Source organism: Clupea harengus, chromosome 25 (genome assembly GCF_900700415.2).
Source record: "Clupea harengus chromosome 25, Ch_v2.0.2, whole genome shotgun sequence".
Lineage (NCBI taxonomy): Eukaryota > Metazoa > Chordata > Actinopteri > Clupeiformes > Clupeidae > Clupea > Clupea harengus.
The window spans coordinates 6,372,419-6,400,411 of record NC_045176.1 but is presented as its reverse complement, the minus strand read 5'-3'; the positions used below and the strand labels follow the sequence as shown (position 1 = coordinate 6,400,411).

The following is a 27,993-nucleotide window of genomic DNA, read 5'->3' as shown; positions in this document are numbered from 1 at the left end:
AGATACAAGTGTGTACAATTAATGACCTGATTCTATTATAATACAAAAGATTTTATTCATTCAAGCAGCTACTCAGTTTTTTTTTGCTCCTGCAATTCATTTCCCCCTGGACGTTTTGTATAGCTATAAAACAAAGATATTTACAAAAAAACAGGTAAGAATATAGTTTGGAAAAAAACATTACTGAGAATCCACCCACCAGGCCCCTCAAACACAGAACTGTTGGGCAATCCAAAGATTAGCATTGACACAGTGGGAAAGTCATCTCTCACAAGCCACTAGTCTGTGATAATGACACAGGGCCTTACTTTGCGCCATGTGTTTATTAATATGTGGCTTCCTCGAAAGTCCAACGACCACCTGGTAAACTTGCCAGGCCTGTGGTGGTGGTGCCGGCGGCTAGAGTACTGTCCACTGCCCCCAGGCTGAGTGAGGTCTCAGCTGACCAGTAGGCCCTCCTTGGCAGCGAGCCGCTGGCGGTGGACGCGGTCCTGCTCCAGCTCCTCGTGGCTGGGATGCCACAGCTTGGCCAGGATGCGCTCGATGTTCAGGGCGTACATGGAGTGGGAGGGCATGACCCTGCGATGGACCTGCCATTCCAATGAGTGAGGAGAGTTTGTAAGTATATATGTACAGATTGGCAAAGTCAAGACATATCAATAATCAATTAAGCTAAAACTAAGACCAACGTGATGTAATGGTGTTGAGACATTTTTGTAAACTGAAATTAAATACTTTATCCGATGAAAATCTAAAACTAAACCGATAATGATTGCTTAAAAGACGAATACAAATAAAACGTATTTGATCTTTTGAAGACGGCGAAAGATGCCATTCAAGGTGGCGGATGGCACCCTCCCAAAATTCTGTGTACCATACAAGTGTGTAGCTTTAGTCAACCTTAAGATGGCAATATAGCGTGTCAGGACCTACACTCGCTAGCTAATGGAAGTAGAAGTAGTTATTACCAAGTGAAGAAGTCAGATATGTCAGGGAGGAAAGATGTGAGTCCTGTATGGGGTCTATTTCTAATTTAATAGTGAAAGTACAAGGAAATGTATGGTAAATTCAGGCAACAGCATCTGTGCCATAGAAATCAAAGGCAAAAAAAAAAATCCCCCACATCTTCACTTTTGAAGTTACCATTGACAGGAATACCCATTATCCAGGGGAAAGGCTGTAGTGAGAGAGAGCGTGAGTGACGAATGTAACATTTTAAAATAAACCTGCAAGTTCACGTTTGAGTGCTTTAGGATTTTTTTAGTTAACTATAGAGGTAGGGTTGACAATGAAAACCCATGTCATTGTTTGCCTGAAGAAAATGGTTGAAATATTTAATCGTGTTTAATCGTGTCCAATCAGGTACAGTCTGCGATTCTAATCCCATACACTGTGTTCGTAAACAGTCCTAGATGGGAATCAAACATAATGGCTCTGACTTATCTATAAACAATCCCAGCTAATCAACACGGTGCTTCAGGAGGAAGGAAGGGAGGGAGGGGTTTAGTTTGATTAGCTATTGAACACAAATATTAACAACCTTTCAAGAAACCAAAACCGCTGATTCGCAGACTGCAATCTTTAAGAAAATGTAGCCTATTGCATGAGTTAGTTAAGTTTAGTTCTGAAATGTTGATATATTCAATGACAAGCAGATTCATTTCCGTGCTGCACTAATCCTTGACAACTTTTGTCCTAAACTGAAATGACTTAAACTACAACTATAATATGCTAAAAGTAAATAGAAATGTAGTTAATTAAATAAAAACTAAACGGAAAACTAGAACTACCTTAATACTCACAGAACGGACATGTTACTTGTACATTTTAAGTGCTACAATGTTTGGCATCCTTGTGGCATAACACAAGCCTCATCTTATTAAGTGTGTACCGTACCTGCAATGCTTCCAATAGGTCATACATGTTAATAGGTGGTAGAGGGGCGGGGAGACTGTGACCAGAGCAGGCCAATAGGAGCGCTGCCTGCTGTTCAGCGTCGTCCGGTGACACCTGAGGGGGCGGGCCCACTGGAAGTGAGGCACTGGGAGGCGGGCTGTTAGAGATGGAGAACAGCAGCACAGTAATCAGGAGGAGAACAGCAGCACAGTAATCAGGAGGAGAACAGCAGCACAGTAATCAGGAGGAGAACAGCAGCAGAAGGAGAACAGCAGCACAGTAATCAGAAGGAGAACAGCAGCAGAAGGAGAACAGCAGCACAGTAATCAGAAGGAGAACAGCAGCAGAAGGAGAACAGCAGCACAGTAATCAGGAGGAGAACAGCAGCACAGTAATCAGGAGGAGAACAGCAGCACAGTAATCAGGAGGAGAACAGCAGCACAGTAATCAGATGGAGAACAGCAGCACAGTAATCAGGAGGAGAACAGCAGCACAGTAATCAGGAGGAGAACAGCAGCACAGTAATCAGGAGGAGAACAGCAGCACAGTAATCAGGAGAACAGCAGCACAGTAATCAGGAGGAGAACAGCAGCACAGTAATCAGGAACAGCAGCACAGTAATCAGATGGAGAACAGCAGCACAGTAATCAGAAGGAGAACAGCAGCAGAAGGAGAACAGCAGCACAGTAATCAGGAGGAGAACAGCAGCACAGTAATCAGGAGAACAGCAGCACAGTAATCAGGAGGAGAACAGCAGCACAGTAATCAGGAGAACAGCAGCACAGTAATCAGGAGGAGAACAGCAGCACAGTAATCAGGAACAGCAGCACAGTAATCAGATGGAGAACAGCAGCACAGTAATCAGAAGGAGAACAGCAGCAGAAGGAGAACAGCAGCACAGTAATCAGGAGGAGAACAGCAGCACAGTAATCAGGAGAACAGCAGCACGGTAATCAGGAGGAGAACAGCAGCAGAAGGAGAACAGCAGCACAGTAATCAGGAGGAGAACAGCAGCACAGTAATCAGGAGGAGAACAGCAGCACAGTAATCAGGAGGAGAACAGCAGCACAGTAATCAGAAGGGCTGCCGGTCAATGCCTGGCATTTGGTCAATATGATCATTTGGGAACGTTTTATCTTCACAGAACAGGGAGAGGAGGAAACTGATAGCAAGATCAAGGTAAGTTCGCTTAGAGCACAATCGCTTGGGTAGGCTTTGCCTTCCTGCTCTGGACAAATTGTAGTAACGCTAAGAATAAGGATAACTTTGTCTAAAAGTTACAGCGTTCATTAACAGGATATTGCTCATAAACTCACCACTCTTTGATACTTTGGTAAGCTGCCAAGCTGTTTTTCAAGTACGGCTGAGGTGTGATGTCACTGCTGAAGGCATGCTGGAAATGACCATCACGGAGGCGATAGGCTTTCCTCCTGGAGACCACAGCGGTGAGTACGTCTTTGAGATGGACCTGGAGGAACATAAGGGCAGGGGCCGTGTGACAAGAGAGCCTTCATGTAATATTAGCTACACTGTGGAACATAGGAGGGAGTTTACCAATTCTCCGATTTGGAACTAGACAATTACCGACTTCAGAGTACAACCAGAACGCACCATTAATCATAGCCTACACACCTGCACCTCAAGAATGTGAATTACGGAGGGGCACTGTGGCACAAGCAGCAGCCCCGACCATGTACGGGCTTGAACGCCCACGGGGACACGGGTTCGAATCCAACCCGCGGTCATTAGCCGATCCCACTCCCTACCTCTTCTCTCCAGCTCATTTCCTGTCAAAACCCTTCACTATCCTATCTGATTAAAGGAGAAAAAGCCTGTGAATGTGAATTACACTGAATTTGCTTCATAATACAGGCCCCCCCCCTCATTCCTGGCATCATTCCACACACACACACCAATCTCCCCAGAGAAGCCTCTGCGGCTTATTAACACGCATACCTCCAGCGCGCACACCATGGAGCTGACGGCGTCCTCCGTCAGGTTGTCCAAGCCCATCTCGAAGGCCGTGACCATCATGCGGGCCTCCAGTTGACCCCGCGTGGGCAGCAGCAGCGTGTGGGCGCTCAGACGCAGCTCCTCCTCCTCCCCCGCCGCCACCCCGGGCCCCGGCTCCCGCACGCAGTACGGCTGCACTGAGCTCAGGGGGTTGTGTGGCTGGAAGCGATGCTGGAGGGGATTCATCGGAATACAAACAAGAGAGTCAAGGACAGTGAGGTCAGCAGAGTCATCATGCACTGTGGAAACATGTCTAGGTTTGTCCATTTCGAGCTGCTGCACTGAGCAAAAGCTTTTGATCTACTTCAGCTGCTTTAATGTAGACACTAAACTAAAGTAGTTAAGTCGAACTAAACTCAAATTTCAAAAAAGTGTGCTTGTAGTAACCAATCAAGCATCTGTATCTATCCATAAAACATAAACATTACATTATGGCAGGAAGGGATTGAGGGTGGGCTAAAGAAACTTTACATGAGGCCAATTTCGCATGACATTTTTAGTTGTAGGTTTTTCAGGATGGAAGTGAGCTCTTTAAATGTAGTGACTTTGTGCCATGACTTTGCCACCAGCAGAGTCAAAGTCTGTGTAGTCATCTTAAGAAAATTAAAAAGCTAGTACATACAAATTTCGTGGGCTTTATATTTACACAGCTTACATCAAATTTCTGACGAACAGATGAAAACTTCTTCTTTCCTTTTGGCTTCCCAGGCTTGGAGGCAGACCCGCCTATCCACTGCACTGAGGCTCCCTCTAAAGAACATAACAAGGGAAGAGAACAGCATAAGAATCGCACCAGTATGCACTGAGCTGGATGCAAACGACTCATACCTCAAATTCTCTCTTTGTGAGTCCAGAATAACAATAAAACACTTTTCATGGTGTCGCAAAACCTTACCTGGTGTGGACACAATAATCTGGCATCGTGTCAAAATTGCCAGCAAGAAGTCGTTGTGGACTTGAACTGAAAGAGGAACACAACAACACGATTTCAGTGAACACATACTTACATACATACATAAATACTCACATGGAAATTAAGTGAGAATATATATTTCAAGTGGAAACACGTTAAGGGTAAAGACCAAACCAAAGGCAGTATGGTCAGAGTTTCAGAGCAGACCACAACGTTTGTTTTACCGTTGTCCTGAGCGAGAAGACGGCGTGCCTCGATGTCAAATTCTTCTTTGCTGATTTTCTGCTTGAACCACAGTTTCAGATTTGCCCAATAACTAAAACACGAAATAAAATACAGCGTTAATACATATCGGTGTTGGCTCACTACAAATACTTACTATCAGTCAACACCAGGCAGTTAGCTCAGCAAAAGCACACTGCATTTGAGTGGCATGCTTTACACTTCCTTTGCATTGCACCGATGCTGTGTGGCAAACAGAGGCACTGGTTTTCGAGTTGCAACGAACAGAGGAAAAGGGTAACTGGCCTCATGTAACTAAATTCCAGGACTTGTGATAGTCAAGCTATAAAGTAAAGTTAACACAGCCAAACTAACGATAACTGACATTAGTGTTGCCAGCTCACTTGGCTAGTTAGCTAGCCAGACATCCCGCTACAGTTACATACAGAACAAGAGGACGTTCTGGACGTTTTGGCTATCATAATCAATCTTCAATTGGTACTCACTGTTTGATATTATCCCCAATGGCATCAGTTAGGTTTTTCTTTGCTATTTCCAGCTCGCTAGGGTGAGCTGCCATTGCGATACACCGTCCCGCCGCAGCAACATCAAAAAACAATATTTTTTCGCTACCAGATTACTTATGTCTATACAAAACATTTGACTACTGCTGCCATCTATCGGCCAGGCGTTCACCCTGGGTATGGCCCCTGGATGTAACGCTTTTCCCCAGCAGAGGGCACATTTGCTTTACTGATGTTCGCGGAATAAAAATGGCCAAACATTACACCCCAACGTCATACAAGTTGAACAACATATTTTATAAAGCCTATTCTTTATGTTATTGCTAGTGTGTGTGTGTGTGTGTGTGTGTGTGTGTGTGAGGGAGAAGGCATAGTGGAAAGTTTATTTAGTTATTTAGTTTATGAAGTTTAAAGTTGATGAAGTTATTAAGTTTATTGAAACTGAATGTTGCAGATCAACAATATTAGGCTATAGTTGTTAAACTGAATCAGGGTTAACAGCCGTTAAGCTTGTTAAACACGACATGCATTTAACACAAGAACAACACAAACAACAAAGAAGGCTTACAATCTCCACGGCAGATGTAATAAGGGGCAGACACAGAGGGATTCTGTGGGGCATCGCATGGTACAAGTAAGAGCTTGCCAATTGATTTTTCACTGCCCTTTCCATACTCTGAAAGAAAGAAATAGCTTGCTTAAACCGTACAATATAACCGCAACATAGAATTTTGATCAGAATCTGGTGTTTTATGAGACTTGACACATTCACACCTGCATAGTCTATTAAAGCACCATATAAAAGTCCTTCTTGACTGTGTGACAACATGGTTTTGTCACATGCCATTTGGGATTCAAATGGATGAACCCCTCAGTAGAACTTGGCAGTTTCCTTTCAATGTTTACTTTTCAGCAAAAGGCTGCACATTTAAAGTCAAGAGGAGGTAGTCTTTCACACCGCCGAGTTACACATGTGTATCCAATTATGCAAATAAAGTTCCACAAAATACCTATTAGAAATAGGCTCAAATAGTAGCCTATAGTTGTGTTCTCTATTAGGGCAGACATAAATACCCTTCCGCAAAAACAATATTTTTTTTTAGAAACATCATGAATAGAAGTATACAAATCACATGTTAAGACTATTAGCGGCATATTCGTTGTATTAAAACTTACTGAGGGCACTTGCATGTTTTTAGAGATCTGTTTTCACTCACAGCATTTAAAACTTCACCAGTAGGTCTATAAAATGGGTCTTTTTGAAATCCCTTGACTGCCTCCAATCTTCTGTTGTGCTGTTACTGTAGACAATAATGGGAAAAACAAAATGATGGTGCCCTGGGAAAGGCCCACTTCAAAGAACGCACATTAAACAAGTTCACAACGCAAGCCCTAACCACTGACGCTGCAGAACAATGGCACACGGCATCTCAGCAGAGCTCAGAGAGTTGAGTTTAACAGCAACTCTGTCTGAGGAAGAGGCTCCGCTCTGTTCTGTTCTGCTCTGCCCAACATCCTGAGTTGAGCTGAGAGTGCATAGTGGTAGCTTAACCACATGGACATATGCTTCACGTGGACATGATTAATTCAGTGAACTAAACTATTTGTGTTTGAAAACACATACTGTGATGTTAATGAACGAGAGAAAAATCTCAGACGCATCAACTTAAAGGCCTTAAGGAGAGACAAAAGGTGTGTTTTTAAGACAAAGCTGCGTGCTTGAGAAACCTGCCTTTTACTGAAAAACAAACAAAACAAAAAAATTAAACAAAGAAAAGGCAGACAGGCAAAAGAAGCATGTGTTGAGAAGTGAACTTCAAAGATTCAGGAGGACTGTTATCACAGGAGTGAAGAAGCGTTGTGGGTTCCTCCAGTCTCATCAGTCTCCTTCTCCTCGGGCTCAGGGATGCCAGTAAGCACATTCCCCCCATCTCATGACTGAAAGAGGTGGGATCCTGCTCGGAGAGAAACGTAGGGAGGAGCCGTGTTTTTCTGTGAAAGCCCTAATGACATCAGATTTAGTAGGCTGGGCACCACCTCTTCTCCACAGAGGCAAGAGCCCATCTGGACCGACTGAGCTCAGGGTAGTTCAGTGTGATCCCACTTGGCACCAGAGAGAGAGATGCTTTGGGGCAGGTAGATACTGAGGTGAAAACTTTGGATGGAACACTTGCGCTCTTAGCAATTCAGTTGGAGAGACTGGCCCAGTCGTGCATGTAAATAGGAACATTATAGACAGTAAAGGGCAACAAGACTAACCCCTCTTCACAGCGCAAAACTCTGAGGTATGTACTTGCTGTTTTTGCCTTTCCTCTCTCTCCTGCTCGAGTCAGGAACAGCAGATTCTCTTTGTTCCTACCTCTCAGCTGGTAGACATGGCGCTAGCACCCACAAGGTCAAGGGTGAAATTCCCCATGAGAGTAGGCTACTCCTGCTGATGAGATGGTGCAGTGTGATATTGTGATGTGTAGCATGAATCACGGTGTGTTTTCACTTAAGTGCCAGTTTTAGTGTTTATTGTCTCTTTTCTTTACTCTACTTGTCTGCCCACACGTCTAGGTCTTTCCAGATTAAAATCCAGATAAAATTAGGTTTACTTCAAATAAAATAAAGAAAAATACATTTGGTGAATTAATAGATTATTATGACTATAGTTCTGGACTTTTGGTTCTTGTGGAGATAAACTGACATTGTGTCTCTAACAGTGACAATGAGCATGGTGACATTCTTTTTCTGGAAATCCATTAGAAACGTTTCAACAAAAACAAAAGTCCCAGATATTAAAAATGCTGGAGGGGTGAAATATGATGACCATAAGGCTTCCTTCCTCTCCATGGTGTGCAGGCGTGCTAACCCCAAGCCCAAAGACTGATTCAACTAGTCATGTTTTCAATTGAGAGAAATTCTGTGCCTCCCGTCCGCGAGGAAGTGAGATAATTTGTTGAACCAGGTGGTTTTGTGCTCGACTGAAATTAAAGCCCACATTTACAATAGCCCTGGTGGAGAGCAGTCCAGGATGCCGTGGGTAAGCAAGGGGCTGTGTGTCTGTAAGGTTATGAGAAAAAAAAACAGCCTTTACCCTTGTATGAAAATCTCCCGACACCATAAATAAACATTCGGCTCTACAGCAGGGATCAGTATCGGGGACACAGGCTGGACAATCACACAGTTCATTACGTGCGACCGCGCCGGTTTAAACAGTTCCTCTGGTTATACCAGATCAGTGTAGTGCCCTGCTCCAACGTGCGAGTGAGCGAGTGAGCGAGTGAGCGAGTGAGCGAGGAGCTTCTGAAAACACTGACTTTAGGCATAAATAATTTCAGATTGGTCTGGATTGCTGCCCAATAACTAAACAAGACCATGTCAGACATTGACATGCAGGTTACTGACCAGGTAAACGGGTAAATGACTAAATGTTAGGATATGGATATTAACAGACAAAAACAGATTTATCTGATCAATTTGATCAAAGGTACATTCAGCATGATCTGAAAGCTTACCAATATGAAACAAATGTCAGTGAAATTGACTAGATGTGTGGTGCCTATATCGACACACACCCCATAAGAGTGGATTGATCTCTGAGACCAAAGCAGAGCATTTACCTCATCTGACATATTCTTGTCCTACTTTTTTCTGTTGACCCACTCGGAGTCACTTGGACCTACGCTTAAGTGCCAAATGTGAGACGTCCCCTGATGTCTTTGGCTGGAATTGTAATTACGTTGAAGAAGTAATTGCACTTTATTTTCCTTCACATCATCAGGGAGTTGTGGAGATTGCCTTCCCCACTTATGGTTTCTTGACAGTGATGGAGGGGACTCTTTCGCTTCTGCAGCACTTTGGGTTTTTCGGCCCGTGCCAGGAGAGTCCACTTCCAGTGCTAAATATTTTCTGGAAAAAACCGCAGGGATGATTGAAAGTGCCTGTTGATTAATGCTGTTTCTGAAATATCGGATTTGCTCCCGGGCACAACAGAGCACTGTATTATGATACTGTGAGGCCAGACGTGATGGTAGCCAGCGTGATCATGGTCATGTTCCTACTCTCTCAAAGCTATATTCCACTAAGGTGGGCAGACATCATACCCTGTGGAAATGTGTCACCACCTGTGCCAGACAGCAATCTGAAAGAAGTTTATTTTTTTACATTTTTTTTGGTTTTATCCCAATTTTACACCAACAGCTGCTTTTCTTTCACTGTCAAGACTAATACAATCCTTTCCACAAAATAAGTTAGAAAAACAATTACTCATAAAAGTAAGAGCCCTTGTGTCATATTCTCTTCTGCTGGTACTTACCAGAAAAAGGCTGCCAATAGCACGGCATGGTTTTTGTCATCAAATGGAAACCAAATTGTTGCAGCGGGCTAGATGAAGCCGTCACTGCTCGCTTCCCATAATGAAAAACACAAAGCCTCTCTAAGTAGACGGAGGCTTCATCCAAGGAAAAGAATGGCCATAGTCCAGCTATCGTTACCTTACCTCTGTCCATCCAGCTGCAGTGGGTCAACAGGTTTATTGTGTGTTAAATTTGTAGTTTTAGGCCAAAAAGAATTCTTGCTAGAATGTCTATGAGAGTGACAGATAAGTCCCTGCTAACAAAGCCTGTGTCCTAAACAAGCTTGCATGTTACATAACAGAAGGGGAGGAGAAGTAAGGACAAAACAATAGATGTCCTCACATAGCCAGTTTTATCTCATAAAGTTGTTTCCTCAGATTAGTTGAATTCGGTGAATCGCTTTAAAACTTCATGTTGACATTTTAATGACTACGAGTACTTAAATACTGCTTGTCAAATGATCCTGCATTCTTGGACACGCATGAAAGCTGACATATTTCTTTGAGTACAACAACAAGTACTGCCTGTATTGTAAGGGATCTGATACTGAACCAATAGATCTTATCATGACTTTTCCATGATTTGTCAGCACAGTTAAGCTTTTCTGCTTCATTATTCTACTCCTGGGAGAGAATCAAGTAAGCAGGCAGTGATGAACCAGTAGCCATGGGACTAAATGTTTGGGGTAAATATAGTCACCGCAGATTGATTTGTTGATTTGATATCTGACAATAATAGTGTTTGCTCATTGGTTCTTGTTGAGGGAATCTCAAAGAGAGACAACAAGCACGGGGACAACTTTTTCTTGAAATCCATCAGAAACCTGTAGAAAAAGTACCAGCTATTAAAAATGCTGGAGGGGTGAAACATGACTACCGGCAAGGCTGAATCATTATTCTGATTCTAGGAGAGAATCGAGCAAGCAGACGGCATCTGAACCGGTCGCCATGGGGCCAAACGGATGGGCCTTTCTCTGCGTCCCTCTCCTCACGGCTGTGTGCGGTCAGGCAGAGGGTCTCTCCAGGGGACCCTTCCTGGCCCGCAAACGGAGGGCACCGGCAGACGGGGGTGAGGGCGCCCCGAAAAAGTGCTCCTACACCTTTCTCGTCCCGGAGCAGAAAATCACCGGCCCCATCTGTGCCTCCCGGGGCCCTGCCCTGCCGGACAAGGACCGCGTGACGCGCATGGACATCTCCGACGTCCGCGAGCTCCTCTCCAAGCAGCAGCGGGAGATGGACACGCTGCGGCTGGTGGTGGACGTGGACGGCAACCTGGTGAACGAGATGAAGCTGCTGCGCAAGGAGAGCCGCAACATGAACTCCCGCGTCACGCAGCTCTACATGCAGCTGCTGCACGAGATCATCCGCAAGCGCGACAACTCGCTGGAGCTGGCCATGCTCGAGGGCCGCATCCTCAACGCCACGGCCGAGTCGCTGCGGCTCTCCTCGCGCTACCGCGAGCTGGAGACGCGCTTCGCCGCCATGGCCGCGGTGGTCAACAACCAGTCGGTGCTGATCGGGGCGCTGGAGGAGCGCTGCCTGCAGGTGTACGGCAGCCGGCGGCCCGAGTCCGGCGGGCCCCCGCTGGTGCAGGTCGTGCCGGAGAACATTCCAGTGCACGTGCCCCGCTTTTCCAACGAGATCCAGAGGGACCACGCACGGGCCTTTCCCCGAGACAGGGGCTCCCGGGCCGGCCCCGGTCCCACTGGAAGCACTGTGGACGTTCTCAAAACACCTGAGGGCAACTTCAGCTCAGACGGTAAGAGAAGCAGAGAAGAAAACTCAATTCATGTAGCTGAAGAGGTATTCTGAGGGTACAGTACATCTTTCCTTTGATTTATACACTTTGCTGCTGGAAGGGTTCTGTATTGGTCCCTAAAAAACACGTAGCTGTGGATAAGACCTTGAGCTTGCCCATAGTACAACACTGCTAAGGTATATATTTTTTTTAATACCCAGTCTGCCAGGAAATGGCCTTTTTACAGCTTTTTAATACAAATATTGAATGTAATTTCCCCACGCTTGCAGTCAGGTAAACAACTTATGGTAAGGTATCACACTTTGTGACTCTACCCATCTAGTGATTTTCTTGACACATACCAATTGTCTGCGTCCAAGAAAAACAAAACCTGTGGGTTTTTAATGCAGCTGCATAGGCGAAAAAACTCTCAAGGACTTGGGTTCCTTCTGGTTTCTCCGACCACAAAGTAGCAGCCGCTCCAAGCTGCAGCACTTCTCCATGACAGGAGAGCCCCAGCGCCCAGTGAGTGAGAAGGGTTTCAATTTCTCCGAAGAGCCATTGGTCTTAAATTCCATCATGTGTTTGGACTGCCTGCTACCTGCCTGAGATAAAAATAAAAAAAATGAACTGAACTTAAAAGGTACTGTTATAGATCAGTAGGAAAAAGAAAACGGCGGAATTCCACACCATGAAACATGGAAAACACATTAAGGCCAACTAGAAGAAAAAAAAAAAACATAAATAAAACCTCAGCCTCTCCTATATTTAGCGAAAGGAATAATAGATGTTGAGACAGGACGATATTACCCGTGTCTATTATTCTGGTCATCTGGTTTCCTCGTTTGGGCAGGACCGTTCCGGGACTGCTTCCAGGCGATGCAGGCGGGTCACACCACCAGTGGGATGTATGTTCTGAAGCCGGACGACGGAGCGCAGCCTATGCAGGCCTGGTGTGAGCACGACATAGACAATGGCGGCTGGACGGTCATCCAGAGGAGGAAGGACGGCTCAGTGAACTTCTTCAGGAACTGGGACAGCTATAAGGTAATGGCGCTGTAGTGCTTCAGTACATGATGTAACAAACATAAATAATAATAATTCATTTAATTTATAGCGCACTCTATATTCATCTAAATCTCAGAGTGCTACACTAAAAATATAGTTAAAAAAACATAGTTAAAACAACCTATAATAAAACATAGGTTGAAAACATAGTTAAGAACATAGTTAAAAAAACATATAGAATGACGCAAACCTATGACAGAAAGGTCATAGGGTCAACTGAAGGCATCGTGAAGCGTCATGTTACCCTCACCATAATGGAGGTTAGTAGGTAGGCAAGAGAAAATGCTAGATGAGACTCCTGATTTCAGGAAGTCAGGGAGTCTGACTGACTAAAGGGAAAGATGCAATATATACAGCTGAAATGAATTACTTCTGGTGAATCAGACAAAATAACCATCTGATTCACAAAGCCTGTATTGTTCACTTGGTCTAGTGTCCTAGATTTTAACTGCAGGTTGAGTCACAATAATTACAGTACAGTTGTCCTGGTGAATATTCTCTAAATGAGTTGGGGGAAAAAACTAAAACAAACAGTAAGCGGAAACCTGAGCTTTAATTTACTTAAATCCTGAAGTTGTTTATCAGAGCTCCTCTCGTGAAATGTTAGATGGCCAAAGCGGAAGACACTTTCTACATTCCTTGTGCTTTTGTCCAAACCACTGGCTTGCCTGGCCCCAATACATCAACACAAGACAAGATGGACGTTATCTAAACTGACACGGGGTGATTCAGTGTTCCATGCCGAGTATCCAGCATATGGGAAGCTGTGCCTCTGCCTGTGCAACTCTCCTGATAACCTCTCTCTCACACACACACACACACACACACACACACACACACACACACACACACACACAACTCACACACTCTCACACACACACACACACACACACACACACACACTCACACGCCAAGAAGGCTGCACACAAAACCCTAACTCATTCATCATGCCTCTAAGACTAGAGCACATTTACCCACAAAGACGAATCTATAGGCTTGGATTACCCCAGTGCTTTCAAGGGAGAAGCCGACCGCAAATTAAGTGCAGTTATACAACGTGAGCGTTTGAGCCAGGCTCACAAATAATCATGAAAAATTTGTTTGTGGTTGAAAGAGGGCCTGGAGATAGCGTCACACAGTCAGCATTTCAGAGTACGATTTTAAAAATGTTCCACTGCAGCTTCTGGAACTCGCAAAAACACAAAAAGGCAAAGTCCTGCCAAACATTGGGATCCATGAGCCGACTCCCTCTTACCTGTTAAAATATTTACACTACAGTTCCATGTACCTCCAATACCTCTCATCCTCTTCCAGAAAGGCTTTGGCAACATAGACAGCGAGTACTGGCTGGGCCTGGAGAACATCTACAACCTGGGCAAGCAGGGAGACTACCGGCTGCTGGTGGAGATGGAGGACTGGATGGAGAAGAAGGTCTACGCGGAGTACAGCAGCTTCCACCTGGAGCCGGAGAGCGAGTCGTACCGCCTGCGTTTGGGCACCTACCAAGGCAATGCTGGAGACTCTTTGACCAGTCACAACGGGAAGCAGTTCACCACCCTGGACCGCGACAAGGATGCCTTCGCAGGTGGAGATAGTATTCAGTCGGCATCTTAAAAGCAGATGGTTTCTAAAAAAAAAAAAATTCTGACACATAATTGAGGTTGCATCAAAACCATACAGCACTTTCTCTGGAGACTACAGGCTCTACACCCCATTTATTTTATTATTAATTGAACAATTTTCTGTAGTGCAGTATGCATAGATATACTACAGTATGTGCATTTAGAAATAGTATTGTAAGTGTGAGACACTCTTCATAGTGTGTTAGTTGAGTGTGAATGTTTATTCTATGCTCTGTCACAGGTAACTGTGCCCACTTCCATAAGGGTGGCTGGTGGTACAACGCCTGTGGGCAAACCAATCTGAACGGCGTGTGGTACAACGGCGGAGTCTACCGCAGCAAGTTCCAGGATGGCATCTTTTGGGCCGACTATGGAGGCGGCTTCTACTCCATGAAGGGTGTACGCATGATGATCCGACCCATCGACTAAGGCCCCACAGACAGACCGGGGCAGGTCAGGGGGGGTCGCTCAGCACCGCCCCCCCCCCCCCACCCTTTGGAAACTCCCGGACCATGCTGCCAATAGTTCCCAACCGCGATGGTCCAATCACCCTTTGTTTACCACGTTCCGAGACAGAACATTGTGTTCTCATTCCCACTGTTTGTTTATGTGTGTCACGGTTTCCGCTCTACCTGAGAACCTGTACGGGTGGAAGAAGTTTAGCGATGAAATGGAGTACAGCTGACGCCGATCATCAGCAAAATAGGAGCAGCGGTCTAGAAAGCTGCCAAGTCAGTGCCAGCAATGGTCTCCGGCAGGAATGGAGCTTTTTCCAATGTTCCCTCTAGTCCCGTCACCCCAGAGTCCTGCAGGTGCTGCAGCCCTAACATCTCCTCAGTAGCTGAGGCAGGGCGCCAGCATCTCCTTTGCAGGTCTCGTTCACAGCTACCAGGTCATTATTACCATGTCATTGCCAAAATCAGAACTAAGTGTTGGATGAGTGAATGGTGTCAAGTGTTGGAATTTAAGAAAACAAAAGACATCATAATGCGTATGAATGAATGAATGAATGAATGAATGAATGAATGCATGAATGAATGAACGAATTAAAAGATTTGTACAGTGCCACATCAAAAGCACTCATATTCTTGTTTTTTTTCTCATGGGTTCGCTATTATTTAAAAGCCTTTGCCATGATATATCCTGAGGATTTAAGCTCTGGTTATGTTTTCCAGATGTGAATAGTTGTTACATCAGAAAAAAAAATTAATATGATTATCTTTAATAACTCAGTCAGTTCAGAGAAAAACAACTTCTGGAAAAGTTGTGTATTATACAGAGAAGAGCAGCAGGGAATATATTTAAACAATTAGTGCAAATCATCTTCGATGCAGCCAGCTTGTGTACAGCGGATGTTATTGCCATCTTACTGCTGATTAGTTTTCAGTGTGAGCCTCTGAGAGAAAGAAGGGTCACAAAGAATAAAAGAACTTACGATTTGCTTCGGCGGTTTGGGAGATCTGAAGATATAAAATGGCAACTAGCACGAGGCTACAGGACAGACAACGAGAAACACATTGCTGAAGCTCAGACAGGAGGGAGAAGTGGTGGAGAAGGGGGGGGGGTTAGATTGGTGGAGCAGGGAGGTGGAGAGGGGGGTTGGGGGGTAGATTGCGGCGAAGAGGAATCGGGGGATGGAAACTTTCCAAATTTCCATGGATTTTTTTTTTTTTCGATCTTCCTTTTAAACACAGACATTTACATTCTTTCCATTTGTATGTGCTCAGCATTTTTGGTGTTTTTGTTCAGTATATTTCATTCAAGCGACTCACGAATCTCTGTGGTCTGCAATCACCAGAGGAACATGGACATGGCTGCTGTTTGGTGGCAGGAAACCGTAGACTCATCGTTCTGCCTGAAGGCATATAGTGTGGTGGTACTTGAGGAGCTCTCAATAAACGATAATAAATACCTTGCTAAGACATATACCTGGGATTGTAATTAATTTGCATTCAGTGACTCTTGACTAGGTACCCAGTCATGTGATTACCTGAACATTGTTGAATGGTGAAGTTTCTTCTCAATAAATCAATGATGGATGGGAATATTGATATCAATTCTTTTTGTGATGATTGAAAAATATATGTGAAATGTTCCATTGTGCATATCGTCAAATATCCGAATAACACAAGAGTTTGTAATCTCACAAAGCTGGCAAATGAGATTGAGACAGAATCAGAAAGTCCTTCAAATACAACACAGATGTAAACGATTGTGCAGACAAGGCTCAAGCAGATGGAGAGCCAATGATGACGTGCCTGCAGCCTAAGTAAACTGACTGCCCAGCGCAGACACTCTCCAGCCCACAAGACTTTGTAGAGCAGACGTCACGCCGGCCACAGGACAAAGTCTGTCTGTAGCGCCCTGTAGCGTCACCAACACCTCGACAATGTCTGAAAAGTATTAACCGACACCACGACCCTCCCAGTGTCTGAGTCATTCTCATGCAGTTCTAACAAATATGAGCTTTATAAATGGAGAACTCAAAGACTTGCCACTGAAGCACACTATAAAGCTCTATAAACAAGCTTTATTACCATATAAAAATGCATGCCAATCCGACTTCCACCATCCAATTGCCGCAGGGGCAACACTAATATTGTTAGAGTTGCTATCCAATAGCAGGACAATGTTGTTGTAACCGGATCGGTGACTATGGAGTGGAGTGCTATTATCATAAGGAGTTTAATCATTGCTTTTAAAAATGTGCTTACCGGCACTAAAAAAGCGCAAGATTCATCCACCATTTGAACAACAAACATTTACATTTCATGTCCCACTCATGTCCATGGTGGACAAACAGACCCTTGGCTTCTCAGCTCCATTTCAACCCATGCCAGCCAGCCAGCCAGCCATTAGTCCCACAGACATATTGCCTGCAGATTGTTAGCCCTTGATTTTAAGAGTTTAATGCTTCACATGGGCAACTGGTCCAAGCAGGCAGTGGTGAACTGTACACTAATAACAGGGGGGTTATGGTCACTTAACCACTGTATAACTCAGTACATGACATGGGCAAGGAATTCTAATCAACCATGTTTTTTATATCTATATGTACAAGACTGTTTGTCAGTGTATGGTCCAATGTAACTGCCTATTTAAAATCGCCAGGAAGGCTGGACATAGGGAACTTCACAGCTAAAGCGACACAGTTCCCTGTGTGATGTCTGATGGCCCAGCATGCTCTTCACCATCCGCTCAATAACTGAGCTACCTTCATCATATCATCAGTGAGATGTGCATAGGCGCCTGAGTTACTCTCATATCATCAGTGAGATGTGCATAGGACCCTTCATCATATCATCAGTGAGATGTGCATAGGACCCTTCATCATATCATCAGTGAGATGTGCATAGGCGCCTTCATCATATCATCAGTGAGATGTGCATAGGACCCTTCATCATATCATCAGTGAGATGTGCATAGGCGCCCGCTGGACTTCATGGTTCTATTCTAGGGGGGTTGGCCTGCCCTCCAGCATGGGTGCAGTGCAAAGGAGAGAGATGACAGCAGGCACCTTCTCCACACTGGACTTCTAAATGTTGCGTTGGATGGAAATACATCTGTCTGTGTAAGACTGAGCCGTACTTATACCCAAACTCACTCTCAAGCAAACTCTAATGGCAAATATAATGCCACTACATAGCAGATACAACACTTTGATCTCTCTCTCTCTCTGTCTCTCTCCCCCTTTCTTTGTCTCTCTCCCTCTCTCTCTCTTTCTCTCTCTCCCTCTCTCTTGCTGTCCTATCTTTCTCTCTCTCTCTCTCCCCCCCCTCTCTCTCTCTCTTTCTCTCTCTCCCTCTCTCTCGCTGTCCTATCTCTCTCTCTATCGCTCTCTCTCTCCCTCTCCCCTCTCTCTCTCTCTCTCTCTCTCTCTCTCTCTCTTTCTCTCTCTCCCCCCTCTCTCCCTCTCTCTCTCTCTCCCCCCCTCTCTATGTATTGTGTTCACATGTGCATGTATTATAAGCAGTCTTTCATTTTCCTGTCCTTTCCTGTAAGTCTACATTTGTGACATAGTGGATGGGAACTGTGTGTAAATTGAACTGTGTGTAAAACCTTGTGATTATGAACATGTGCTGATATGACCTGACTGAACCTGAGGTTTGTCTTGTGACAGCTTAAATAAAACAACCTGAGTCCAGCCACAGCTCAACACGTCCTCAGCTGGCAGGAGTGTGGACGAGGGGAGTGGATCCAGTAACTGTTGGTCCAGTTCCCACTGACCAGAATAAAATGGCGTGTTTTTCGACATGGACCTCAAGAGAGAGAGAGAGTCAAAGGGGAAAAGAAGAAAATTCCTTCTTAAGGCTTTTAGTCACGATACCGAAAATTCCTTCAACCGTTATGCCCCAGTTCCCTAGTCCCTTAGTGTCACTGATGAAACTCATAGTGTTAATAAATAATGTAAATTAATAATGTTAATATATATAATGTTAATACATTATTCTGTTAGTTTGTTAGATGTCTGCATAATATAGTTGCAACATTTATGTAATTGTGATATTTCTTGACCTTTAACTCTTGTGTATCGACTCGTACTCAGTTTTTACAAGTGCATTTATGCATGTGCTATTTTTAAAGTCCTTAGTGCATTATTCATGTTGTGCACTTGGTAGGGTAAGAACTGATAATAATCTTACGACTGAATGAATGATTACAATGTCAAATGACACATCTAAATGCTTATAATTCTTACCTGTGCATTAACCCAACTGTAAGCAAGTGTGTATGGCACTGGAAGACCATTGTACTTTCTTCAAGATGCGTAGCACTTCAGCCAGGGATGACTTGGCAGACACTATAAGCAGGATGATTTGTGCTTTCCTCATGTGTGCAGCTGGACAATGAGGCAATTCATGTGAACCACTCCTATTAGATGTAGAGTCGAGTATAACCACTCCTATTAGATGTAGAGTCGAGTATAACCACTCCTATTAGATATAGAGTCGAGTATAACCACTCCTATTGGATGTACATAACCACTCCTATTAAATGTAGAGTCGAGTATAACCACTCCTATTAGATGTAGAGTCGAGTATAACGCTTTTGTTTGACTGGCCAGTTTTTCTTACTGGTTTTAAGTTTTGCCTCTGTGTTTAAATCAATCACTACCACTTCAGTTTAACAGGACCCAATTACACCAAATCAATACATTATCCAGTGTATCACCATCAGCATACTATACAATAACGTCTGACACATTTTCATTTACAAAGTCATCCCGCTGTTGATTTGTAATCAATAAGGATTAAAGTTGTGTTATGCCAGTCTCAAAATAGCACACAGACTTAATATAAACATGCTAAAACCTCATCTTTAGCATAACTGCCCCTGGCTGTGCCAGTAAGTGCCTAGCCTCCAGTCGCTAACGCTAGTGCAGACTATTGACCATGTATTCTCTCTTGTACTCTGATTGGCCCAGCTCCCCTTGCCCCATGTGGAAAGTCTTCATTTGGCTCCGCCGGGGTGTGTTTGTCCGTCAGTCGTAACCCGTCTGGACACTGACCACCACCACGGCGTGCCAATCCAGACCAGTGGACGTCTGGAGGAGGAGGTTGTTTGAGGAACTCTGAGTTGTGCTTGTCTTTTCAGGAGCTTCCATTCATTCTGGCTGGCGCGCTGTGCCAAAAGCTGGCGAGGCAGAGGTGACATCTTTGGCCCCGCGGTGCGGGGACCACACTCACGCTCGCACACAGCAGCTGGCTCTGGCGGGGGGAAGAGCAAACCCGTCAGGGGGAAAAGAAATCCGACCATCTCAGCAGCTGAGGGGGGTATTTGCCCGTGTGGGTCTCCCCATGGAAAAACCCCACAGAGCCACAGACTCGGACCTCACTGCGATGTTATGAACACCCCTGTGTTGATGTTCCATCAATCTTTTCGGACGCCACGGGTGGTTCCTGAGAGCACACCGCTGCTGGGAAATCCCTGAACAGGCACCGTCAGGGCCAATCAGCTTCCAGCCGTCCACAAATAGCCCTTGACAGACAGGGAGCCATTCTCCAGTCTATTTATCATGGAAGCCATTGAGATAATGCGCCCTCTCTTGTTCAAATATAGCCTGATATTCTAGGAAAAAACCCATTAACCTGGAATGGTTAGCAAAGTGTGTGTGTTGGGGGGGTTGGGGGGGAGGGGGGGGGGGGGGGGTCTGTTTTAACTGACAGCAGAGCGGATCATTTTTCAAGGATAGGAGCTGATCCAATGATAACAAAAGGAGGAATTTTAAACGATCTATCGTGAACCCAATGCTGGGGAGATGGAAATCCGACAGAGTTAAAAGATAAAGTGTGCAGGACTCTGAAGCTAGTCATTTTAACTTCAAGTCCTTGGATTCGACACAGGAAATAAAAATTAGAGCCCGAAATAATCTGTACTTTTGAGCGATTATTAAATGGAATTAGTGTTATTAGCAACATCAGCATTAAGTATTAGAGTTTATTAAAACTTATATCCTGTGAATTCTTAAAAATAATTCCCTGTTTGCTTGACCCTGTGTGCTGTATGCTGTTCTTGTCCGAGTCTGCAAGGACGTCATTGAGAATCACTGTAGTGTTTTATGTGTCCATGCTCACACCTGCTTCCCCCTCCCCACAAACACATCCACTCATCACCCAAAACAGACCTCACTATGCTCATACGGCCTTGGTACTTAGGTTCTAATGTTTGATACTGGGTTAAATGTAGTCAGGCTACAATCACAAAGTCAGAGCCGTGTGAAATCTGCAGTACATTGATTAAAATGAATTTATCACTGCCAAAATGTACCATAACAGTCATCGGCACGTTCAGAATCCCACGAGACCATAAGTTCCCTTCATCCATCGTCTTCCTCTCTCAACTTTAGTCACAATGTTTGCCTTGATCATTTGTGTAAACAAATCACATGTTCTAAAGACTGATCTCTTAAGTGTGTATATACGTGACAGGTTTAGAAATGCCTGTCACATATAGCCAAACATGCAGAAAAGAAATATAGGGGAGAAAATCAGTTAAGAAGAGCCCTGTTGTTAACTTTTCAAAGTACATTAGCGCCTCCTTGTGGTAAGAGTGAAGAATGACTTGATGTGCACTGTGAGTCCATTGCAGTAGAGGTTTTCATTGGCTGCTAATACATTTTGAATCAGGCTATACGTTCATAGTAGCTGGATGAATGAATGTATTAAAGCAGCAATAAGGAGTTCTGTTCCAAAACAAGCAAGCTAGGATAACTACCTAAAAGGCATTCAAAAACCTTGCAAACACCACCAACAGCCCAGCTGAAACTGATAGAAGCTTGCCAACACACTAACTGGTGTCTTTTGGCAGTAGCATTGTCATGCTGTGAAAGTTTTTCTTCTATTTTTGCAGGGTATTCCAGCCCGTAACACAGAACTGTGTGGCATATCCTGGATGGCTAGTGGGAAAGACACCCGTGTTTATCTGTCCTTCACATGACCATATGCTATCAAAATGAATTTGAGGATGGTACCAAAACTAGTTGCCTATAAAAGCATACCTCAAAAAATGTCACATTGTTGCATAGTGTTACTTTAAAGCTGACATGAGAACAAATGATGCAGCACATATCCTAAACATCCTATAAGAAAGATTCTAAAAATCCACTGCAGAGTCTACCCAAGCAAGCTATACAGATGCTGTAGCAACTATTCAGCAGATGACTCTAACATTATACTCACTATACTCTGACCACATGCTACAACACACCATTCAAATCCAACGCTAGCGCTTAATGGAGATGAAAGTTTGTGGATCTACGCTCCTAGGAGTGATAGGCAGTATAAGGCAGGCTAGTTTTTCATCCTAGAATAACCTTACATCGAAAACACCACTTCTATCAGTAAACTACAGTAGTCTTATGCACTCTCAGGTATCTCAGTGTGACTGAGGTTACGACCATGAATAAATATTATGATGAATACTCCAGTGCTCATTGTGCTTGTTGCTGCTGCTTGCTCTACAGTTCTCTTTGTTCCCCAGTCATAGAGACACCTTTTCCATGAGGTATGTCAAACCACCTCTACGTACCCCGAGGCCATGTAAATTACACATAAACAACCTTAAGCTCGACCACACCCATTCCTTTTTACAAGTCTGTTTGTGTTGATATTCATTCACTACAACCATTTCTTGAAGTACAATCACATAACATGCAATTACAGCAGTTACACTTCTGCACTCTTTCTTTCTTTTTATTTCATTTTGTTATATTTCTAATGTAAAGTAGTATTTATTTATTGTTACACCAGGTTCTATTGCTCGTAGCTTGAATATTCTCTCCCTTGTACGTCGCTTTGGACAAAAGCGTCTGCTAAATGACTAAATGTAAATGTAAATGTAGCACAAGAGAGCAACCGCAATAAGCCACAAAATAACTTGACTGGGTGCATTTTCTACTTTATTTTGATCTGCTCCTGTCCTTTGGTGTTTGGAAACAGAGTTATGTGTGTTCAGTGGAGTATCCCAGACTTGTTTGTGCACGCTCTACAGGAGCATGTCCCTGCAGCTCCCCGCCCTACATGTCAGGGTGGGATGACTCGCATTGCTGTGAGCGTGAAGAAGCTGCGACACAGACCGAGGAACGCCTGTAATCAGCGTGTGACAACGGAGTGTTTCGCAGGCAGACATCATGAACCTTTGCAGACCTGTCATTAAATTGGCGTTCTCTATAACAACAACAACGTGTAACAATGCTCATTAAATGCTAACTCCACCAACTTTATAAAGTTGATTTCAATCTACAACATTTCATTCATTCTTCCGTTGATGATATAGAAAATAATTCTGCAAATTGAGGGACACATGGTCACCAAGGTGTGTTTATTTTATATTGAAATGGTCTCAAATAACTGCAATCTATTGAGACAAAACCACACAGTAAAATCAATAATCAACAACAAACATCAACTTCCCGACATACAGTAAAAAAAAAAAACATTTTTGAATCCAAGGCCCAAAACATTATAATTTCGAAAATGGCAGAAATGATCCCACAACACCACAAACCCCTTCTATTGTGTTCTCTTCCTGATGATCTGCCAGTTTCCCATCATCCTCTCACCGCTGTGTCTCCCTACACATGTGAGCCGGACTGACCTCCACGAGATGCGGGGTAGTTGGGTGCTTTTCCCGACGATCCACTGCTGCAGGTGCAGCACAAGAAGCCTCCTCCGATGATCGTGAGAATAGACGCTGCCCATCCCACGAAGAGAGCGGCACCGAACTCATATCTAGCATGTCAAATCACACCTTGCATTAGTAAACGTTTCAGATCTACATCCGCTACATTAAGACAGAAATGTCAACTTAGATATGAGTGTGCGATGTCAAACCTGGAGTTTGTTGGAGTGAATGGGTTGTAGAAGTCCTTGGCTATCTTGTGCCCATACATGCTGGTTGCAACAAGAGAAGTCAGTCCTATGGGGGGTAAAAACATAGATAGGCCAAATCAGTCGTGACAGAGAGTGAATGATTTTTGTCATGATAGAAAACAATGTGTTTCATGCTGTGGATGAATCAAAGCTAGATGGTAAGTGACCTCCTATAATGAAGAGAATTCCTCCTGCCAGGGCAATTTTGCTTTTCTGTTCCTTCTCGCCAGCCAAGCATGTGGTGCATTTCATGCCCACCACAGCCACCATTATGGAGATGAACGTCAGCAAGATGGCGAACACCATCAGGCCTCGGGTGGCCTGCAGCTCACCTATATGACGAACAGGGACACACACACACACACACACACACACACACACGAGAGAGAGAGAGAGAGAGAGATCAATGTTTGAACATTTATATCATAAAACAAACCAGTAACAAAGCAGTTTAGCAGTTCAGTAAATGCTTAGGCATCCCTATGAACTAGGCAAAAGAGCAAGAAAGACAGAAAGAAAGGGATAAATACAAACACAACCCTACTCCCCTGAATGTTTTGTGTTCCAACCCACATCTTATGTTAGTCTTTATATCATTTACATTCCTACTTTAATGTGTCTTATTCAGTTGCAGTGTAAAGTTCAGTCTACTGAACAATGCTGTATCTACGTGCATTCAGTCCAGTGAAGGTATTCCGAATATGCACGAACTTGCCTCAACAGGTTGGGGTCGCGTAAGACGTCAAGAAACCCCACCCTTGGATTATAAATAAGTACTAAGTAAACGCGTTTAAAAGGCAATTTAACTCTTAATGCACCCAACTGATAATTTAATTCAATTCTTAAATTAAGATATACTATTAAGACTTGTAAATACACCTTTCAAATAATAATAATACAAAATAAATAAATAAAAAAAGTCGTTAAAAGTAGGCTGTTCTTACCTGGCAGCTGAAGTAACGAATCGTAGCTTTTGCATTGAATCTGCCCAGTGCTCTGAGACACACACGACTTCCAAAGTCCTTCGTACATGGCTTGGGCTGTTATAATATTGTCGCCTGCATATGAAGATGCTTTCCATTCCACCATAACAGTCGATGCAATTATTCCGAAAAGGCCCAGCATAGCCAAACTGAAACCAAGAAGTTGAACCCCTCCGTTTGCCATATTTGCATAAACAGCCCAATAAAATACAAACGCCTATTTGTAACCAGAAAAAATTGTGACACTGCGTTTCGGTGAGTCTCACACGTCGCTCTGACTGCAAAGGAGTTCCTCAGAGTGGGCATCCATGGTATGGGATGCTGACATTTCCAGGAATTTTTGAGCTTTCCATGAATTCTACGCATTCTGCACGGGTTATAATGCCACCTACTGGTTATTTGTTGCAAAGCTTTTTCTCAAAGAAGACTAAAGAAACAACACTGCAAGGCCTTCACTGAATGTAATGAAATCAAATGAAAACGAAATATAATATAACATAATATAGCTGTAGAGGGTAGATGGATTCATCTTGTTTTTCAGTACAGTACACTCATATTTCTCCATGTTTTCACCAACGTGTTTTCTAAAGTCTACCATGTGAATTTCACTATACCAGTCTTTTTAGTGGTATTCAGATGGTATTCATGAAGAGATAACTAACATAAGCAACATAGGCCATGTATTACTGTGCCCATGGCTAGGGACATACCAACAAAAACAGTTGTCTTGTGTTCCTTTCCCAGGAGATGATGTAATAATGTAACGTCCAATCCCAAAAGAGTTCTGTTTTGGCTAGCAAATATTTGTTGTGTGCGTAGTGTCTTTCCACTCTAATTCAAAGAGAGGGAATCACATTTCTCCGCCTCTCAACGGTGCTGAACATAACGGTAAGTTATGGCTTGTTCCTCTTTATGATCTTTCTCACAAATCAGATTGATGAAAGAGAATATCTGAATGCATATTGTGCCATTGTATGGTCTGAGTATAGAGAACACATGTCAGAACATATTAAGTGTTTGTTTAGCCACCTAAAGCATTTACAGACTTAAAACAATAACATAGTAATATAGAAAATGGACAAGTCCAGACACCAACAAGCAATTGGTTAAGTGACTTTTCGTGTGTGACACTTTTAAAGTTCACATATCTGCTACATTCTAAACAGCCTCTGTGAATGCTATTTTATCACACTTTTGCGACAGCCCTAAAACCTTCTTACTGTTCAACAGAGCAAGGATGATACACTACTACAGAGTCGCTCTATTTCTGTTACTTTTGCACTGTTGCCACATCAGCAGCTGTCCTTCCCAGTGCCAGTGCTTCCTGGGGTCAAAGGTTATGTGCTCTGAGGAGCGAATGAACTTCCTGCCCACAAGCCTCTCCCCACAGGCGAGAGAGCTCATAATCATAACCTCTGGCCTCACAAACATATACCCCAGCAGTTTCCAAGGAAGCCCTCAGCTAACTAAGCTGGCCATAATCAGCAACCCTCTGCAATTCGTCTCCCCGCTGGCCTTCAGCGGTCTCACAGAGCTGGAGGAGCTGGAGCTCAGTGGAAACTATCGTCTGGAGAGTGTGGAGCTCGGGACGTTTGAAAAACTTGGCAACCTAACGAGACTCCTCCTGAACAACAACAAACTGTTGAAACTAGATAAAGGGCTGTTTGATGATCTACTAAAACTGGAAACTCTGGAGCTGAGGGGCAATGCATTTGTCTGGCTGCCCATTCTCCTCTTTCGCAACCTTCAAAACCTCCATTCTCTGGATCTATCGATGAACAAGATTGTATCGGTGGAGGCCCCCCTGTTGAGTGACCTGACCCAGCTGCAGGCCCTAAAACTAGGCCACAACCAGATAGGCACTCTTCCATCTGACATGTTTAAATATGTTCCAGGACTAAAGGAACTCAGTTTGCAGAGTAATAGAATCTCAAAACTGTCAGAGGGACTGTTTACCGCCCTGACCAAATTGGAGGAGCTGAATCTTCGATATAACCAATTGACTGATGTGAAGGCTGGCACATTCCCCTCCAGTCTGAAGGAACTCAACCTCCAAGGAAACCAGCTCGCCTCACTGTCACTGGGTAGTTTACCTCTACTCACAGATCTGGTGCTGTCAAAAAACAGCCTCGTGGATCTTCCCAGCGACCTGCTCGGGAATCTAACTTCATTGGAACAACTGGATCTATCGGAGAACCAGCTCTCATCTTTTCCCGCCACCCTTTTCTCAGGCCTCTCAAAACTCATTTCCGTCTATTTGCACAAGAACAACCTGACTTTTTTGGAGGCTGATTTGTTCCAGGACCAGGTGGACATGGAGCGTCTGACTTTGTCTGAGAATCGACTGCAGAACCTTCCCCATGGCTTCTTTGATCCATTTCTGGAAACGAGGAATGTGATTACTCTCCGTGGCAACCCGTGGAATTGCGACTGCAACTTTACATATCTGTACACCTGGCTGGAGTTCGGAGGTTACCTGGTTGAGGATCTAAGTCGGACCTACTGCAAAGGTCCTACTGCCCTGAGAGGACAAAGCTTGGTGTCGGTAGAGAGTGATCAGCTGGTATGCTCCTATAACTCTAGCACAACTAAACCAGTTCCTGCAGATTCACTCCAACCTCTTGACAAGGAAACCTTCCCACCAAATCAAGCAAATCAGTGCATCCTACAGGAGAACAACGGTGTTTATTCTGTCAAATGCACAGTGACAAAATGCTCCAGTCTTAAGATTGAGGCCCATATTTATGGTGCTGATGGAAGCACAACAGACTATGTTTTGAACAAAGAGTGGTCTGAATCTTCCTGTGTAAATGGCACCATAACTCTCAATGTTTGAATGTTTTGTAGTTATTTTCAGAAAAGGAGAATACTGTTGCTCTCAGGATGAGGTGAGGTGTATAAAACCACGGTTGAAATGAAGAGGTAAGAGTTTGTTGGTCCACAAACTAAATAAATGAAGACTTAGTCTGTCAAATTATTTCATCCTTCTTTATTTCAAACAACAGACTTTTCAGCTTGCTGCTATCCTCAGTGCCACTGTTGGCCTAACCTGGATTATTGATTATGTTCCCCAAACCACTTGATTAGCGGGGGACATAACCAACACCATACAGCCAGCGGAGAGTTGTCAGAGCATGGTCATTATGCTCCAAATCGGAAGTTAGTCTCATCATTTTTAAGTGTCAGTTTGTCAACTTCTCTCCACCAAAAAAGGGGACCAATGGGTTTGTCAACAGATAATTTGTCTGTGCTTTGTAGTCTTTTCTATAACCACTTTGGGTAATGAGAAGCACCCCCCACCACA

At 44.0% G+C, this 27,993-nt stretch overlaps 4 protein-coding genes across 4 annotated transcripts; 2 read left to right on the top strand and 2 right to left on the bottom strand.

Annotated features, from left to right (window-relative positions):
* Positions 1 to 35: 35 nt before the first annotated feature.
* tada1 (transcriptional adaptor 1) lies at positions 36 to 5,690 on the bottom strand. The gene is made up of 8 exons (XM_012817493.3): positions 5,551 to 5,690; positions 5,047 to 5,138; positions 4,805 to 4,870; positions 4,565 to 4,659; positions 3,853 to 4,080; positions 3,213 to 3,364; positions 1,897 to 2,053; positions 36 to 590 (listed from the first exon to the last, which is right to left on the bottom strand). Exons 1-8 carry the CDS (start codon positions 5,622 to 5,624, stop codon positions 438 to 440), a joined length of 1,017 nt encoding a protein of 338 aa, XP_012672947.1. The 5' UTR covers positions 5,625 to 5,690; the 3' UTR covers positions 36 to 437.
* Positions 5,691 to 10,855: 5,165 nt separating this feature from the next.
* On the top strand, positions 10,856 to 14,818 carry LOC105891317 (angiopoietin-related protein 1-like). Its single transcript, XM_042703697.1, has 5 exons — positions 10,856 to 11,618; positions 12,256 to 12,288; positions 12,499 to 12,692; positions 14,028 to 14,298; positions 14,577 to 14,818. The coding sequence occupies exons 1-5, from the start codon at positions 10,856 to 10,858 to the stop codon at positions 14,762 to 14,764; spliced, it is 1,449 nt and encodes a 482-aa protein (XP_042559631.1). The 3' UTR covers positions 14,765 to 14,818.
* A 7,933-nt stretch (positions 14,819 to 22,751) lies between these two features.
* cldn1 (claudin 1) lies at positions 22,752 to 25,424 on the bottom strand. The gene is made up of 4 exons (XM_012817479.3): positions 24,651 to 25,424; positions 23,874 to 24,038; positions 23,668 to 23,752; positions 22,752 to 23,565 (listed from the first exon to the last, which is right to left on the bottom strand). The coding sequence occupies exons 1-4, from the start codon at positions 24,871 to 24,873 to the stop codon at positions 23,409 to 23,411; spliced, it is 630 nt and encodes a 209-aa protein (XP_012672933.2). The 5' UTR covers positions 24,874 to 25,424; the 3' UTR covers positions 22,752 to 23,408.
* Positions 25,425 to 25,481: 57 nt separating this feature from the next.
* zgc:153913 (carboxypeptidase N subunit 2) lies at positions 25,482 to 27,666 on the top strand. The gene is made up of 2 exons (XM_012817529.3): positions 25,482 to 25,577; positions 25,920 to 27,666. The coding sequence occupies exon 2, from the start codon at positions 25,927 to 25,929 to the stop codon at positions 27,523 to 27,525; it is 1,599 nt and encodes a 532-aa protein (XP_012672983.2). The 5' UTR covers positions 25,482 to 25,577; positions 25,920 to 25,926; the 3' UTR covers positions 27,526 to 27,666.
* The last annotated feature ends 327 nt before the right edge of the window (positions 27,667 to 27,993 follow it).